The sequence below is a fragment of the Lycorma delicatula genome, chromosome 2 (genome assembly GCF_047948215.1).
Source record: "Lycorma delicatula isolate Av1 chromosome 2, ASM4794821v1, whole genome shotgun sequence".
NCBI lineage: Eukaryota > Metazoa > Arthropoda > Insecta > Hemiptera > Fulgoridae > Lycorma > Lycorma delicatula.
In genome coordinates, this window is record NC_134456.1 from 178,575,889 (window position 1) to 178,596,408 (window position 20,520).

Below are 20,520 nucleotides of genomic sequence, written 5' to 3' on the forward strand. Positions count from 1 at the left end.
ATGGAAGAACTAATATAAGTGACGAACTGTGTGCTGGATGTCTTTCAACTGCAACCACGATGGGTAACACAGAACACATGACTGAAATGATCTTGAGTAACTGGGGCATTAAAATTAGAGAGATTGCAAATGAACTTAACATCAGTTATGGTAGTATGTTAGCGATTATTCACAATCAACTTGGTTATCATAAGAAGTGTGCATGATGGGTGCCATATCTACTGACTGACAACCACAAACATCAACGTTTGGCATGCTGAATATTACTGTGAGATTAAAAAATTGTGTAAAGCCATTAAAGATCGAAGAACAGCTAACAATCAGTTATGCAAGAGAGTTCTGAGCGAGGAGTTATTATGCAAGTTGAGTGATGGGGTAGTTTTTTTTTCACGACAACATTACTCCTCATTCAGCTCATGTGACAAAGGAGTTACGGAGTTACTGTAAAGATTCAACTCGGAAGTGTGGTCTCATATGCTTTACAGCCTTGACCTAGCACCCTGCAACTACCACCACCTGTTTGGTCGTCTCAAACAACACCTGGGAGGGGAGTGTTTCGCTAACGATAATGAACTGAAGGAAGTTGTCCTTAAATGGTTGAAGGAAATTGGCTGAATTTTTATGAGAGTAGAATTGAAAAACTTGTCGCAAGGTACGAAAAGTGTTTAAAAACTATGTGATTATGTCGAAAAACAGAAAAAAGTTTTAGTTTTTCGTTCAATAAAAAAAATTGTCTTATATGTGTTTGTTTCATTGAGAAGGGTGCAACTTAATTTCTAATCATCCCTCGTATAAACATTGACTCATAACATACAAATGTTTAGTCTTAATGGAGAAAATAAATCATTATAACAATTTTCACTTTCTTTTTTAATGGCAATTAAAAAAAAATAAAGCTCTTAAGATAAATGTTGAGGTCACTGGATTCAGTGTAAAAAAAAAATGCATAAGAATTAGCCAAAATTATTTATGTAACAAAACTCTTGTAGACCAATGTAAACAAAACCTTTAAACAAACATTTTTGGCAATAAACTACAATTTATTATGCCAATTTATTATTATGCCAAGCAAATAATTCAGTTATTTTAAATTGCTTCAGTGTCTAAATTGCTAAAGCAACTAAGTGATCGACTAAAAACTGCTGGGCTTGAGTTCAGCCTTGGGATTGGTATTTTTTTCATCAACCAACATTTTATTTAATTACCTTATCCAAAAATGCTGCTGTATGAATAATCCATTAAAAAAAGAATTAAGATCTGGTGATACAGATGATTATAAAAAAGATCCCTATAAACTGGTCAAGTTTTTTCACAAATTTCAATTTTAATGGAAGTTAGAAAATGTTTAAACTAATAAGATTAATATTAAAGAAAACATTTTTTTAACAAACTGAAATTCTTACTACGAAGTACATCCACAGATTTTAATTCTGAATTAAATCAAACAGAATAAATAATATTTAATCCAAATAATGGATTTTTTCTTAACATTAACAACATTTCCACAACATAATAAAATGAAAGTTTTGTAATTACGCAGTTCTCCAAATCTGCATGAGATTCATTTCTAAGTAATAAATATTTAATAAAATATTTCATGAAGAGATATGGTTTATTACTGCAATTCAAAGAAAAACACAAAAATTAAGTTTGAATTGAATTATAATTAAATCATATGAACAGAGAAATGTAACCTGTTTAGTGCCTTTCTTTCATCTAACATATGCCTACGTTTTACTTCAACTACTAGCAACTCACAATACATATTACTTAAATCTTCTTCTTTATAACAGGTATCATATACAAAAAATGTTTATAAAAATTTTATTTATGAGGGTTATTCAGAAAGTAACTTCCGATGTGTTACTAAAAAAACACCAATAGGCTAGTTGACTGTTTTTGAGAAACCAGTTTATATATTATGCCTCATGGTTTATTTTATTAAAATATAAACATTATAACACATAAACGATCATTTAAACAATATATTTTGAATTTTTATAAACCACTTTAAATATTCCTGCTAAAATGCTCCAAACTGTCATGGCCTCTCATATGGCGTCACGCCTTACAAAACAGTCAGATGTTTGGTGGAGTGTTTCAGGTGTTTCCAAAATTACTATGTCTAAAATGAATTCCAAGTTTTACAAGTACTGTGTATAGCTCATGTGAAAGTACTACTATTAAAACTCCAAAGAAATTGTTTGTTTAACTGTATACACATTTATTTAACAAATTGTATACAATTTGGCACAAACTTTATGTTCTGGGCATATTTTACACCTGACTGTACTTATTTTGCCATCACGCTTTAGCTGCATGTAGCTTACAGCATCATCTCCATATGATGCTCTTGAAGACCTAAAATCAAATTTAGCCATTATTATAACCATTTAATTATGAGATTTTTTCTAACCTCAAAAATATGCGGTTAAAATCCGTTATATGCCCACTAAATAGCCCGTCAACCAATAATTAGTAAGATAGTTCTTAGATGGGGCCACTGAAACGCTATATTGAAATAAGAAAATAAATAAATAAAATGATAAATATAATCTCACCAAACTTAACCTATGCTTGCTAACCTTGATTAGTAAGTGTAGATTAAGTTTGGTTAGATTATACTTATATATTTTCTTACATCAATATAGCGTTTCAGTGGTGCCATCTAAGAACTAACTAAACTAAATGGTCAACGAGCTATTAAGCATTGTGAGCATATAATGGATTTTAACAAATACTTATATAGCAGATCGTAACATGAGGTAATAATTACTTAGTATTACGAAAAACTAATATATGGCATTGTTTATAGTTGTGTACTTACATAGCAGTTTTAATATTTTGGAATTCCACTGAGCAGAAATCACTATTTAATGTGAAAAACATTCCCAGCATAAATATACATCAATTTTGGACAAGTTACTGCTGTAGGCTTTTGCGAATCCTGCTTCCATTGCAAAGATTTGTTATAGTCGTCGTACTACTTCAGAAAATCATATAACACGTGAAAAATGGGTTTTAGAGCAAAAAATCAACAAACCATACAGATCGATGTAAACAACAATCTGATGTTTTGCAAGACATGATATCATGTGCTCTGATTGGTGTTTTATGACACATGACCAATATATATTATTACTTATATATATTATTTTTACTTATTTATTGCTTCAAAATAATAAATGATTTTAAATAAATTAACAAATTAGGTTCATTTTCAATATTGTTAGATTAAGACCAATTGTAGAAAACAAAATGCAATACCAAGGATCAGAAGTTAATTTCCAAATAACCCTGAACTGAAATAACGCTGAAACTTACTGCGAGTTGTTGAAGAAATTGAGAAGGGTCATACAAACAATTGACACAGCATGCTGAGTTCAGACAACATTTTTCTTCAGAACAATGTTTGTCCGCATACTGTAGTATGCACATAATGCCAAATCGACAGTTTGAAATGGGAGTTACTTAAACATTCTCCATACAGTCCTGATTTGACTCACAGTGATTATCATCTTTTCCGAAAATGAAGAAGTGGTTGGCAATGCAGTGTTTTAAAAAGGATGAGTTGAAAAACTGTTTTTTAATACCTGGTTGAATTAAGAGGTGGCAGAATTTTATGATGAGGGTATAAAAAATCTGTTTACAGATGTGACAAGTGCCTTAATTTGGATGACAATTATGTAGAAAAGTACCTAAAAGATGTAGGTATAAGATGTATATAATAAATTAATTTTTTATCAACTTGTGTTTTCTTTTTTAAATAAGGAATCGAAAATTACTTTCTGAATAGCCTTCATACCATATGATTTTCATTCCTGATCACAAAAAAAAGTAAATAATTACTTAGTTTTTTATATTATTTTCAATGTTCAATCATACTGTTTGGTCTAACGATAATATATTTCTTGTTTTTTCATAATTTTAATAATGATATTAACAGATTAATTAAGTTTTCACCCTGTTGACCTTTTTGATGGACTGATAGGAACTTTGTCTTTAAAATGAAACTTTCTGGGTTGAGAATACAGCAACGTGGCATTTTAATATAATATAAATTTAAGTCTCGTAATAAACTAATTAGTAGGGTAATTTAACTGGTTGTCAAATCTTATTTCGGTTACTTCATGAATAAATAAATACTCCTTTTTATCACGAAGTTTAAAGTAGTAAAAAGAAATTAAAAAAAACTATAAGATGTTGACAAATTCCAATGGAGCATTCCAGCATTGTGTGATAATCAGGTGACAATACAAAAAAAAATGTCTGACTAAAATTGGATGATAAATACCAATAAAAATGAAATCAGCAGCAAAAATAAATAAATGTTACTTAATTAAATTTTTAAAAAAACCCATTCAAAAATGCTTTGTTAATGATGATTTAATATTAATCACAATCATTGTACTGACAGGGCCATTCATTGTTATCTTGATTATTCATATTTGCTTAGACTCGCATACAGTATGTGGTGTAGTAATTACTCTCATCATAAAAAAATGAATCACTCTGATGAAATGATGAAAACAAAGTGGAAATGATTTTCCTGTACAGTCAAGCTTTCAAGAACTTCAGAATCCTAATACTTAGTGTGTTTCTAAATAGCAAGCGTAATATAAATTGATAAATTTATATAATAAGCATTTTGAATCCATTGATTTCATCATCAGTTATAAAATACCATATCAAGGAATGAATAAATTGTCATAATTACATGCATTTTTTTTTTTTAGAGAGTTGTCACGAACAACTAACCTAAATAGTAGTCACAATAATAAAAGAAACACCATTTTAAATAATCCACAACATTAAAAATGTCCCTCTTCATAAAAAAAAGTGAGTTTATGTTCATATTGTTCATTATGTTAATATTATTCTAAAAGCTCAACTTTATAAATATTATTGTTTATCTCTACTATTTCTAGCTATTCTCTATATTTGTTATTCTATGTCCACATGTAATGATAAATGGAATATTATAAAATATAATTACATATTAATTAATATAGATTGTATATTATACTATATGATATGAGTAAAGTAATTTTTAAAAGTGGTGATCAACATAATCTGAATTTTAAATAATATAATATTTTATTTCATGTGCTCAGCTGTACAATTCAATTAATTTGGTTAATAAATAATAATGCTATATTGTACTACAATAAAAAAAATCTAAAAACTTATTCCATTTTTTTACATTTATTATGATCGTAAATATTTGATAACATCCAAACATTCTTATTTAACACCCCCCACACGCGCGCACGCGTGCACCCACACATACACACAGTTATCTACACCTGTTTACTTATTAAGTAATTTAATATTTTTACTAAAAGCAGATATTTGGATATTATTATATTACTCTTATATTATATCTCACATTTCATCAAATATATTGAAGAATTGATTGTGTATCATAAAAAACATTTTTTTATAATAAGCAATTTTACTACATATGAATCTTGAAACATAAAAAGAGGTGTAGAATATCAAATTTTATTTGATCTATGATATTTTAAAATTTCCAAATAGGGAAAAATTTATTGGGTAGGCCCAAATGTTTATAATTACCAATTAGCAAACTGACATAAGTAATAAAATAATATATGTTTGACTACCTCCTTAAAAAAAAGTATTAATAATTACAAAGCCTATATATTTCACGTGTTTAAATTTCCATCAATAAATGTAGGCCCTATCATCATCCACCAACAACGCTGCCCCCACATTTACTTTGGATACTGTGCATGTGCCTCATGAGGCACATGATTATTTTGCTGTTGAGTATTCTCTTTCAGAATTTTTTTAGTATATTATGTGTAATGCCACTTTTTATTATGTTCTTTTTTTTATCAGTCCAGCGTCGACAATTATGGTGATTTACATTGACATTTTAAAAAAAATATGTGGCTTCAACACTAAAAACTATGTTGTTTAATAAATTAGGATGTACACAAATACTGTTCATCATAATTTCACAAAACTCAAGTCTTCGACCGCAGTCATCTTCATTGAGTTCTTGTACAGATAAATATGTTCACTTTTTAATGTTCGAATCACTGAACTTTAGATGCTCGTGCTGCTGCTTGATTTGAGGAATGAAGATTCTCAATAAATTCTAGCATAATCTCTAATGATTTATTATTTGTTGCAGATTTAGGTCTCCCTGGTTTTCTCCTCTTAATGCTCCCTGTTTCTTCAAATCATTTGATGATTTTTTGACTCTGTACCTTTTGAAATAGGATTATGATTATTAAATGATGCTTTGAACAATTCACAAATTTCATTACACATACAACTACCATAATATAACTCTATTACCAAAACTCATCATTAAAAGTGTGACCTCTCCTGTTCACTAGTGACATGTTGATAGCAATGTTAGCAGGTAGCACAGAAAAGATTAATTCAGTAAAACACAATTACAAAGAAGGTAAAAAAAGATATAAATAATAAAAATGGCTAAAATAAATGTGATAAAGGTAGGCAAAATCAATTAGCCAACCGATCACAATAAATTCTAATAAGAAACTAACAGTGTAGTAATGAAACACACTAAATGGAATATTACACAACAATGAAGTAAGCTTCACTTTTGTAACAATGGTAAGAGACCATCAATGTTAAGCTGGAACAAAAACTATGTTTTACCTTAAATATAACTTTTTTAATTTTGTAAAATTTAAATTTAAATTAGGTTGGATTAAATTTTAATTTAATTCAGTTTAATTTCGTTTTATTTAATTTTATTATTTACTAAATTTAGTAATTTTCAAAATCAAAAATTCATCCTGCTGCCGTTTTGGGTACAGACATCATACCAATGTTTTAATTATGCAGTTTTTCTTGTCTTAAAGAGACCTTTAAAATGATGTATCACAGAAAGGATGTTACCATTTAAAATATTTGAGTTACAACCCCTGGACCAACTAAAAAGCGGTTGAAATTCTATTTCTCATCAACAGGTAAAGTAGTTGAATGACAACTTATCCTGAAAGTTACCGTATTCTATCTGGAATGGTTTTAAAGTTGTTGAGGGATTTACATACTTTTGACTCATTCTGTATAAATTTATTTGTTTAAAATTATTAAATATTTATTTATTTTTATTTAAGAAAAATTGGAAATATATCATTTACAATTAAATGCATATTGTTAACTAACACTTTGAATTTATTAATATATAACCACATTTGAACAGAAACAGACTTTAAAAGTAGCAATTTAAAAAATAATACGTTCAATACACATAATAAAAAAATGAATAATCTATTAAGTAATAAAAGTGAAGTTTATTTTAAACAGGATAATTTAATAACCAAAAAAATATTTACTGATAACAAAAATGATAAATTAATTAATATGACAAACTGATTTCGACAATAATAGTAAGAGTATCATACATAATGTATTTAAATGCAATAATTATTATAATGACAAGAAAAAAAAGAACAAAGTAGCATTACAGATAATATATACTAAAAAAAAATTCTGAAAGAATACTCAACAACAAAATAACAGGACTTTAACAACAATTTTATTAAAATAAGGAATTTAAAAATATTAAAACAAAAATTAAATGATATAATATGATTATTATTAAATCAGAACAAAATAATAAATACGTCTACAGTTACTGAAAGAAGAATGCACAAAAAAAGAGTGATTATGTTAATGAAAATAATTTTCCAGAAACACAAGACCCTACAAAAATTTTAAAATGGTTGAATCTACAAGTATAGAAATAATTTATTTTCCAGTACCAGTCTAGATTATGTTCATTTTATTCAAAACCACTAATGCTTAATGGTTTCCCAAAAACCAGACAGAATCTCCTTCAGACTGGTCATAAATTTATTATCATAAAATAATAAAACCTTTTAAATATATCAAAAATAACAATCATGGCTGCATATCTTATATTTAAAATAATTAGATTAAAATCAAATTTACCACATACTTCCAAGACATAAATATAGGAAAGTACTGACTGAAATTGAACAGTTTAAAATTAATAACAATTCTAAAATAATTTCTTGTGACATAAAAAGTATGTTTTCAAATATTTGCATACTCAATGTACTATAGGTATAATAAAAAGGAATTTAATTATACTAATTTATTACAAACATAAAATAAGATTATTTTACATTTAATGACAGATTTTGTTTACAGAATGATGGCTTGCAAGTATTGGCTATTCTGCCAGAAATTATAATATTACAACTTGAGAAAAATATAATTATACGATGTAACTCATATGTATTACATTATCTTAAGGGCAAACCTTAAAAACAAATTATAAGATATATTACTTATAATTACATAAATAAAAGTAAAACTAAAATATCTAATACCTCCTTAATTCACTAATAGACTTAAATTCATCGTAACAGAAATACATCAGAAGATAAATTTACAAGTAGTAGCATTTATAATATAATTGTAAGCATGTATATTGGTAAAACGAATAGGTCCTTTAAACTAAACATTTTTACAGTATTTAGAAACAAAAATAAAGAATTATTTTATACATTGTTGATCACACTTTAAAAATGGACATAGGTAACAAATATAAAGAACAATTTAGAAATATTAGAACTATAAACAATAATATTAACAAATCTGAGCATTTAGAAAATTATTATTTTTACAAATACACAAACATAAACTCATCTTATTAATGGAACAGGAAAATTGTGAACATGACTATTTAAAATGTCTCATCTTTTTCATTAGCTAGATTAATTGTGACCTCTATTTAAGTCAGTTGCTCATGACAATTATCAGAGTTTATATATAACAATAGTACTACATTACTCATATAGCGTTTTATAAATTATGATAAATACATGTATTTGAAAGCTTATAAAATTTTTCAATTTTATATTTTAGCAAGTTTATAGTAGTAGTTTTAGTAAGTTTATATTATACAGTAAACTGAAACAGCAAAAAACCTATTACTAGGTAAATATTGGGTCAACAAGTGTATGAAGAACTCTGCAGAGGCAACACACAACCACCATCAACACAGAAAGGGTAAGAATAAGTTTGAAAATAGGGAAAGGGTTAACATTAACAAAAACAAATGAAGATTATGCAGTTATAAAAAAAGTAAATGAAGGTTATATATGGCAGAACTGCAGACCAGAATACTTAATTAAAAAAATTAAAACAGTAACATTTTAATTTCAAAAAGTTGAAATAAATAACAATTCAAGTTTAGTTTTTTATTCCCTTTGTCATGATTTAGTGAAAAAAAAGGTTAATATAATAAAAAGAATCATAAAAGAGTTATGTAACATGCTAAATCAATTAATGGCATTTATTGATATTAAAAACTAACCTAGTGGAGTGTCAACAAGTACAGCATTGTATAATTCAGCAGGTGTAGCTGCAACATGAATGGCTTCCATCTGTTCAAAACTACCTAGTGGATGACATTTTGGTATTAATTCTGAGATTGGCCGCTGATGAAGTGTGCCAGTTATTAATAATATGATGTTATCAATCATATAGCTGTACCTATAAATAACACAAAATAAAATAATTTACCTATAGCTATATCATAAAAATAAAGTTAGGTTAATTATGTTTACACCATACAAGTACCAACAACATGTGCTCTACTTGGTAGCTGTTGTAACACCACAGCATACGCTCATTAAAAGTAGTCTAATGAAAAAACTGTTAAGCAAGAAATTTTCAATAAATCTCACAGAATTCACATAGGAATTCTTTTTTATTTCTAAAAAAAATATTAACAGGACTTCTTAAAATTTTGCTTATTTTTTTAAATTTGCTGGCTTTAGACCATTCTAAACAAATAATAAAAACTGTTCCATAAGAAGGGAGCAGCAGAATCACTATTCAAAGTCCGTTTTTTTATGTATTTATATTTTTACACTTTGGCAAATTTTTTGTCCCTTATGAGGTGATCAACATAATCTTATGTTGATCACCTCTCTTATGTTTCGAATTCAGATTATGTTGATCACTCTTAAACTTACACTGAGAAAGTTTTCTAAAATATTTCTAATAAAACCTATTGAAAGTTATGTAGAGTTTCATTCATCTTTTAATCATGAATAAATTATTGAGCAAAACCCAAAAATTATTTTCACAAAGAAATTTATTCCCTGATTATGATACTTTCATCCTATAAGTGAAGGGGGATATTGAATTCATTGAGCCATTACTACAAGTTCAAGAATGTAGACAAAGGGGCTGACTTGATTAAATTTTTATTAAATGTAATAAATATGTAGAGAAGATGTCTGTTCACTTAGGTGACAAAGTATCTTCATTGGGGATCTTGAAGGTGGAGAAATCCCATTTACGGACAGTGTCAGGCTCGCTAACAGGTTCCACAAGATGTTATTAAGTGCGTATGTGAGTCTGTGCTCTACCGACTAAACCTCCACCCCTGGCTGCCTTTCCCTTCCTGGTACTGCTCTTATAGCATTTCGTCAGGAAGGGGAGTAATGCACTTGCAAATGTAGGGAACAGAGTGCCCCCAGCTCCTAGGTAACCCCCACACGGTTGGGGGGCCCCCCTAGTTGCTCAACAGGAGGCTTGCTTGCTTCTGCACCCTCCTACACCTCGTGAGAATACATGACTCCTCCCACATCCATGATTGTCTTCATTTAGGCTGCAATTGCCTTCCAGTGTTCCTCATTTCCTAACATTATGCTCTGCAGAACTTCAGCCAGGAACATGTTGTCTCTATCAAGCGTATGTAGTAGCTCTTCTCTTGCTGTTTCATATCTCCGGCAGAGGAAAAATAGAGCCAAGTCATCTTCATATCCTACCAACTTGACTTTCAGGGGTAGTGCAAGGCAAAATACCCTGCCATATACATTCTATAGGGTTGGCCTGAAGACCGACCCCTGTGGTAATCCCCTTTCCATCACAAATTCTACCAGCCCACCATCCACTTCACAGCACAGCCTATGCCCCTTCAAGTGAATAGGAGGATTTTTTTGCAGGCCCACTCAGGGACTCTGAAAAACATCAGCACCTGGCAAATGCTGTTTAAAGCTTTCTTCATATCTAAGGTAACAACCACACAGAGATTGCCACTGGGCCGATTCCCTTCAACTCCGACAATTCTCCCTGCTGACTGACAGACAGTAGCTACTGCATCTAGAGCAGACATCCCCTTGCAAAAGCCGTATTGTCACTCAGAGAGACTGCCCGCCTCATCTATTGTCTTTGCAAACTTCTGTTGCAACATGTATTCAAGAATCTTAGCCAGGGCATTTTTCATGGCCAATGGCCTGTAAGATGACAGTATACTGGGATTAGTGATGGGCAAAATTGAATGATTTTAATAATCAAGATATTAGTAATAGAATGATATAAAAAATCGAATGATTCATTCAAAATATGAATATTACTAACATTTTTTTTCATGAGTACAAACACTGATTAATATTATTAGTTTGAGTAATACACTTTAATAGCTGTTACTAACAAATCATTTCATAAGTTATGACTGTCTACTGGTTACTGGGGCCATAATTAATCCCTCCCTAAAAATTATTTTCTGCAAATGCAGTAGTTTTAATTGAAATGTTATCTCATTATCAATCAGTCGCTAATATTTTGTTATCATTGTTTTTGTTTTTAAATCTTGCATTAATTCGTATAGTGTTATTTGTTACCATTTCAGTCAGTGTTAAACAATAGCGTTTTTGAGTTTTGTTTCTTTAGTTTTTGGATTCAGTCTAAAGAATTTTTCATGTATTTGGGGGGTTTACAAGGCCACCTCCATTGTTTGTTGTTTTCCAATACTGATAGTGGTTCCGTCAACCATCTTCCTTAAGTCTTTGACCACTGTACTAAGGTCTGCCTCCAGCTCCCTGATACTTCTATTGATGTTATTGTCAATTTTTTTTTATAGATCCTTCACGAGATGCTCAAATCTTCTGAAGGTCTTCCAGTTCGCAAGGTATCTCCTCTTCCTCGGTGGATGGCTGTTTTGCCTTTAGCAGTTTTGCTCCCCTCCTGTTGTCCACAGCAGGTCAAGGAGGAAAGCGCTCCACCTGGACATCAAATCAGACATCAATTAACATCAAACCAGAGATGTATACCCATACAGATGTATACAGAGATGTACAGCCATAACCTCAGTGCATTCTTGCCGCAGTGCCATTGGCTTGGCAGGAATCTCTGTCACTTTTCCCAGTTTCTCCTCCATTATAATGAATGAGCCGGAGAAAATTTTCCTCAATTTGTGTTGTACTCTAATCTACTCTAAAAATTTCCAAGTCCAGCTACACAAAAATTTATTGATATTATTATAAGACCAAACTGTAAACAAACCTTGACAAATGTTGTTTGGGAGAATACACAGATGTTAATAACTGTAGGAACAGTAATATTCCTGCTAATTAAAGTAGGCTAACCTAAAATTGTTAGCTGACTCCCACCTAACCTAACTAAACACTGCGACATTGACCAACAGCTGGCCAAGACGTTTTTTTATAATAAACACAATAATGACGTCATCTGCTTGTAATATCTTGCCTCTAACCTTATTATATTTTTATTAACCTAGCAATCCAACAAATATTAAAATATGTAAATAAAAAACTACACAAACATGCATATACTTAGGGGGAACAAACGTCCTCCCATAATATAATAGAACCTATCCTCAACATAATAATTTGTGCTAACCCGTAGTACATAGACTACACACCTAGCGAGAAATATCAAATAAAACCAAATTCATCCATTATACAACAATAAAAAATTATTCAATACGTCCATAAATCAATCTACCTACCACTGTTCGCAATGTCCGTACTGATTATAAACCCAAAAACAATTATTGAACGAAGGGTACAACAAACACCATACTTCATCAGTAAAAGTCCACAACTCGATTGTGCAATGGGGATCTGACAAGTTTTCAATATGGAAGGATGAAGATGTTTTTTTAAGAACCTTGTATGTACCAGCTACCCACAGAATCATTAATTTCAGGAGAAAAGGAATTATCTTTTGCATTGTATATTCAAGGATGGTCCTATAAAATAATTAATTAATAATGAAGTGTTCCATATAGGTAAAAATAACCCACCATCCCAAAGGATAATGGGAAGGTTGGGTATTAACTGCCTTGGCAGAGATCTTGAATTTTCTTTTGCTTAAGATAAAAAGGCCTAAATTTAGTTCCTTGAAGAATAACTGCCCTCTCACTACCCACTTCTTTTCCTTATCCTCGAGATTTTCTTCCTCATGTTTAGTTATATCAATGTAGCTCAGGCCTTTCTTGGTCCATACTAATGATGCTAAGATCTGTAGAACCAGTGTATCCTTAGTATTTTTAGCTATAGGAGGACATAGTGCTAATGTGTACTGGGGAGATGAATGCAATGAACTACATTATATTAATATATTTAATCAACTAACATTACTAATTTAAAAATTAACCGACTAAATAAAACTTAGGCTAGATTAAACTAAGTTAAAACCTTTAGTAAACACTATTAAAAATTAATGGTTTTTTAAAACTATTAAATGGTTCTAAAAGTAGTATAAGCCAATATTATGGCTTATACTAACACAATGGCTTATATGAACAAAATAACATTTTTAGTTATAACAGATGTTGTTGATCTATACTATAAGTACTAATAACAATTCTGGGTATCAAAAAATTACTAGGTTTTAAGGTAAGGTTTATTTATAACTGGATGATTGATCCACTTCCTACATAAAAATATTATAAATATGGTACTTTTAAATGATATGAGTATGATATATAAAAAGATTACATACTTACAGTTATCACTATACTTTCAAATGGAATAAGTTAAACATTTTTTTTTAAGTTTAAATGAGCATTAAGACAAAACTAATATGAAACCTGTCAAATATCAGATAGTATGATAAGTATGAAGAAATGAAGTACATAAATTATTTTTTAAAGGAATACCAGTTTCAACCCACTGTGATGTTATTTAATAAACAATATTGATATTTAACAACCTAGTTTTCTATTGATAGCATTATAAAGAATTATGCAACTAGTATTAAAACATAAATAATTCTGTTTACAGTTTACCATTATACCATTGTACTAGTAATCTACTGTGAATTATTTTCTTTTTTTCTTTGAAAGCAATAATTAAGTGGTTTTGATATTACCAGCAGTTTTACCATTTGTCAGTGGCATTGTATTATGTGAACATACATAGCCTAGACACAATTTACCTCAAGCTATTACTCATCAATGATGGCTGATAAATTTGAACAGGCCTGCATAATATAATCTGCATTTAACTTAGTAAATCACTACTGAAATTTTCAGAATGCTTCTTGAGACTTTTAAAGAAGATTTGTTAGGTAAAATACAGATTTTGTTTCAGTTCTAGTAAAATATCATGAATCTTCCACAAAAAAAAACACCAAAAATAATAAAAAGATTTGAGAAATCAAGCATTAGGATGTTGCCAGATAACCCACAATGTGTGTGACTTGGTTGGAATGTGTATTGATGTGTGTTATGAGCTATTAATTTGGCTATTAATGAAAGTACTTTCATCTCAGTTATAACAACAGAAAAGTTGGGCTTACAGCTGTGATCTACAACAGTCATTGGATTGGAAAAGTCCAGAGTCACTGAAGAACACCACAGTCAAGAAGATCAAGAAGACAAAGAAAATACAGAGATCAGAAGTAAGCAAAAGTGTGCGCTTGTCATATTTTTTGATCAAAAAGGCTTCATCCACTGATAATTTGTCTCTGCTGGTGTTACTGTGATGTTCTGAGGTGCTTGTTAGCTGTGCAGCAAAAAAGAACTTTATTATGAGAAAAACAAACTTGGTAACTAATGCCCTTGTGCTATTTTTGCCTCCCTCAAAATAACACAATTTTTGACAAAAAGCATGATATCATTCTACAACCTCCATACTCTCTAGGTCTAGCCAACTGTAACTTTAGTTTTTTCTAAACTAAAGTAAAAGCTGAAAGGCCACTGCATGACATCGTAGATGATATAAAAAAAAACTGCAGGCAGTGCTGGAAGGCCTCCAGAAATGGAATTTTACCAATGCTTTTGAGGGATCGAAGAGGTACTGGAATCGATGTATATACTCCAAGGAGAGTAAAGAAGATTGCGAATATTAAAAAAAAAAAAAATTAGGTAAAAAATGTATTCTTTTAGGCTTATTTCAGAAACTTTCCAATCCAGTACTACATTATTACATTGTATTATCACATTCTAATATCAGATTCTCTAGAATTAATGATGCATATTTTACAACCAGTACCTCTGGTGGACAAAATCAAGGTGGCACTTTTCATCTTTGATTAAATAACAGTCACATCGGATACTTACAAGTAATTAAAACTGAGACAAATTTAGTTGATCCTGACACAAGTTTATAAATTGATCACAGCCCATAACATCCAACTTGGTTGAGATAATACTTCATTAAATATCAGAGACAATGATGAAAAACTAGCTAAGATATCTTTGATTTCCTTAAGAATTTTGAGGAAGATGAGACAGGCAATTATCTGGAAGAGCCCTACGCTTTCCTCTGGATAATAGGTTGTTCTCAAAATGTGGTTCCCTTGACAGCAATTGCCTAACTCACAAACCACCATCTTTCCTTATTTTTGATCCATTCTTTTCAACTTTCAGTCCCGTAAGTCAGATCCTGCTAGATATAAATTGTGGATGCCAGGATGTACAACCAGTATATTTATGGTATAATCTGGTTGGCAAGTAGACTGATCAGGGATTCTAATTCCTGTCCAGTGGCTGCAGAGTAAATAAAAAAAATGCTAAAATGCCAGCTGACTAAAACCAGGCCTCCTAATCCTTCTTAAAATACAAACTATAAATGAGTGGGACAAGCACATGATTACAAATGATCTGACACAAAATATGAGATATGCATAAAAATGATACAGCCTCTTCAACAGGCATCCCAATCCTGTGAAAGATGCATTAGGAAAAGTTTGAGGGAAATGGTTTCTTTGGTTTCTTGAGCAATCTTTCACGAGTCAAATACAAGTGTTCCAGTCAGCATGTCATGCCTACTCAAATACACATAAAATTGACAACCCAGTAATAATATCTTTAATTCATCACATGCAGAATGTAATTACTCTTCCTGAAAGCAACTCCGACTAGTATCTCAGGTGATTTCTGTGAATCATAGCCAATCAGAAAGTCATAATACACAGCACAAAACGACTAATTAATATACTCTTTTCTATTGTGAAATAATGCACTAAATATCTAATCAAAGAAAGTGGATATCTTATACATAAAAGAATAGCAATAATATGGAGAAAACACAAGGACACACAATTATTAAATTTTTCTTTGAAACTGATTTTAATAAAATCAGGATTAAACCTTAGTAAAAGATAAACAAAATGACAATATTGTTCTAAATTAGTAGTAAAGGGTTCAAAATATTTATAAATATATCATATTTTTCATATACAAAATTATCTGTATTCATTAATTTACAATTCAATTTAATATACATAATTACACAAAAAAAGATTTATCAAATTTTTTACTCACGTAATATAATCCAGAAAAGTGGATAATGGTTCAACAGCATGGTTCCTCATGTGCTGAAATTCTATAACAAGTTTCTCTCTTAACTTGTCATCAATTACTGAAACTGCCAATGGACTTGGTTCATTAGCCAAGAAATTGCCATAATCAGTTCCCTGCAAATGTAACTTAAGATCTGCAACAAAACCACAATTTATGTTATATTACACAATGCATATAGTACACAATTATGTTACACAATTTTAGTTATACTGAATATTTGTTACATTAGTTTCTCTCTTACCGCCAATAACTGGAACTGCTACTGGACTTACATTTATGATATACCGCATAAATTGTAGGTACAATTTAGTAATACAATTAATAATACAGACAATGATTTACAAAGATAAACATACACATCATACAACCTTAAAATTAGACAATAAAATATAAATTGTACATAGATTAATGTAAGATGAAGCTAACAATTCTGGCAGATGGGTTCACAATCACATCATTAAGCCAAATGGTATAGAAATGTGGCAGTTCATAACACTGCTAACATTTTACCAATTGTCATGTAATTTTATGTTGTATAGCATGTATCATGCATTTGAATGAATAACAGAATAATTTTACAATAAGATTTACAGGACAATTTTATGGCTTATGAGTATTGGGCTTCTCATAACTACTACAAATAATAATTGCAAAGAAAACACATATCCTAAGATTGTACTTGTATAAGGAGAAGTACAATACAGGAGTATCAGACTGTACAAACAAAAAAAGCAGAAGAGAATGCGTAGGAAAAAATGAACAGCAAATATGATGGAGCACTCTGCTCCTTCATACTGGTTGGTAGAAGTATGTGGACAGACAGAAAGTAGGAGGCAAGTGTGTACATTGAACATAGACAACAAGAAACACAATTGTTAGCGACTTAAAATGGGTTGAATCTAGAGATTGCAGTGAATGAAAAGGCTGAGGATAACTAGCATTACTAATCACTTGAATAGAAACCAATAAAGATAATGTAAAATAAAGTTAATTGATTGAAATTCATCCATTGTCTAATATACATAAAATGAGGATAAATATCTAAAAACATGGGCAGACAGATTTTCATAGGATACACATAAAAATAAAGGCTGATTCCTACAGCAGGATAGCAGAATCTCTACCTTTCATCCAGAATATTCCATGTATCCCCTAATGTGCCGTGTAGCATTAGCATGCCCAGCCAATTTATAAACTGCATCTGATCCAGCTGAACTTTTAATTTCATACAAACTCTTCCCTCTTTCCTTTCCTTGTCTTTCCAAATCTTTTTCCTAACCAATAACTAGTACCCCCCACCAGCTCATTCTCCAACTGATCTTGCTTTCAAGAATTATTCATAAGCCCCCATCCTGTTCATTTGTTCAATGTAATTGTATTATCTCATTTATCTTGAGTGAATTTATTCAACTAGTTTGGTTCATCCAAGCTCTTTATTCACTGTACCCTACTTGCGTTTCCCAATACTCTACTTAAATAGGCTGACTTCCATGACAGAGTGGTAACATCTCTGTCTTTTATTCATAAGATACAAGAGTTTGATTTCCAGGAACGGAAGACATTTTTCACAAACTACAACTTTCCACACCTATCATCTATATTAAAATAAGTTAAAACCATCTGCCTATAAAAATTCCATCTAATTAATCTGAGAAAAAATGGGGAAATTAGGATATAAACCGAAAAAAAATAATAGAGAAAAATTTGTCCAATCAGTTTTATGTTTGTTGATTATCTCTAAAATATCTTTAAGATAAATTTAAAAAAGATTATTTTTAGAGTTCATTCTGAATTCATTTTTGTGTGGCTGATTATAAATCGTGAAATTCATAACCAAACTGTTTAAAATTTTGACGCATTACTTATCGGTTAAATTTATGTATCTGTTATATCTATAATCACAATTCTAATCAGCTGTGGTGGTTTCCTTATGAATTCACCATTACAAAACTTAATTATTACATGAAGCTCTTAAGAGCAGATTTTTTTTTTACTACTTATTTCTTTTTGGATGACTGATGTGACAAGCTATATTGTCAGCTCATTTATAAAAATACATATGTATCCTTGTAGGCATAAAGACTGGTTGTCTGAAAGTTATTTAGCATGTTGCACCCCCTTTCCTGTCACACCCACAACATAATAATGAATTATAAAAATATATTATCAAAATTTAAATATTTAATTTATAACAGTGAATTAATAACAGGCTATTAGTTTATTCCATATCTTTATGGGGGGTCAATCCATTTGAAGTGTCCCAAAAAAAAAGCTAGTTGCTCGATCAATTCAAAAAAAAGGTGAAACTTACTTACCTTTTTGTTTCCTACATGTTTCAAGACCTTAAAACTACTTTTTATTTTTAGTTTTTATTTAAGCAGTTTACCTGTGGCAGCCATTTTTGTTACAGAGTGCACAGCTATTTTTGTGATTGCAAGGGTTTACAGAAAAAATCATAACTAAAATATTATTGGTCCTAAAAGGATGAAACTGTTAAATTCCACTTTTGGTAATTTTTTTCCAGAAGCAGGGTTGGCATACACAGTTTGTTGGTTCTAATTAACAAACACCAGCTTGGTAATCCAGAAATATAACAAGGAAAATTTACACTCATTTCTAAAACAAGGAATATGGCCACTACCAATCTGAATCAATAAACTGGATAAGGTAGAGAGTCTCAAAGTATCATAACATATGTAATATTCAGTTTTACACAATATGACCAATAAAACAGAATACATAATTGCAGAGTCTACAAAGCCCCCATGAAATGAATTAGCAAGAAGTTAAACAGCACACATTTCTACAAGTAAAACAAAGAAAGAAATTTAACTATTAGATTATCAACTTAAGTCGGCTGAATTAAATCTTAAAACAATAGGTCAAATCCGTCAAGATACATCAGAGATTTACGGAAGCAGGTCTGGGTATATTTTGTTCACAGACTGGACTAAGCTAGAAAATGACCAACTGCAAAAAAATCAAGATGATCAGAATGTATACTTCCCAAAACGAGAACAAAATACCTGAAATGGTAAGTTTATAAGGGTTCATTCCGGTTGTAAGATGGTACCTACCAAAGGGTGTATTCCAGAACAATTTATGTCAAGGCTAGATAATGTAAAATTTAACCTATTACTCAAAGAAATTCCTATTCAAATGTCAGTTTTAAATAAGAACATGAATTAAAGTTAATACTCAGTAATTAAACAAATATGTTTATAACATTAACTTACCTTCCAAACTTTCGCACTGGACAAGATTTAAATAATCGGTTTGTTTTAATATTCCACATTTAAACCCTCGGCAGAGTCCTTCAAGGTATCCACCATCAATATTGAACATACAACCTCGCATCATTTCTTTCCTTTATATTAATAAACCTAATGAATCAAACAATATGATATCCACAGAAGTACTCTAAATTAACAGTACAAAATGACAAGAGCAGACGCCCATAAAATCATATGATCAGTAAAGGAAATACATCACCGCCATCTGTAGATCACTTGATGAGAGCGTACGACTGTTAATAGACTGATTTTTCTGTTCTGCCAATTATGACTTTTGTAAAATGTTAATCTTCGATATTTTTAATATATTTCATGTTTTAATTTTTTCTCCTTTTCAAGACTCTTTAAAAAAATCTGCAGTTTTTTTTTAACAACTATTTTACATGTTAGGATAAATTCAATTTTTTTACGTGACACCAGTATGTTACATTACGATAGAATCTATATCATAATCTCATTAACTAATTTCTCTCAAATATCAACAAATTGCCCGCTGTAGCTCAAACAAAAAAAAGTACAACCACAACTACTGTACTACGGCGGTTACGACCTCTACTACTTGAATGACGTAAATTAGTTCGTATTATTTGAATCTTATTTAGCGTAACAGGGGAAGTTGAC

The 20,520-nt window shown here is 30.3% G+C and overlaps 1 protein-coding gene across 1 annotated transcript in view; it reads right to left on the bottom strand.

Annotated features, from left to right (window-relative positions):
* VhaAC39-1 (V-type proton ATPase subunit VhaAC39-1) overlaps positions 1-20,115 on the bottom strand; it is a 34,041-nt gene extending 13,926 nt beyond the window's left edge. Inside the window, exons 1-3 of the mRNA XM_075356773.1 lie at positions 19,843-20,115; positions 16,568-16,739; positions 9,356-9,534 (exon numbers count right to left, since the gene is read on the bottom strand). Coding sequence (XP_075212888.1) covers positions 9,356-9,534; positions 16,568-16,739; positions 19,843-19,966 — 475 coding nt within the window. The 5' untranslated portion in view covers positions 19,967-20,115. The remainder of the gene's footprint in view (positions 1-9,355; positions 9,535-16,567; positions 16,740-19,842) is intronic.
* Between the last annotated feature and the right edge of the window lie 405 nt (positions 20,116-20,520).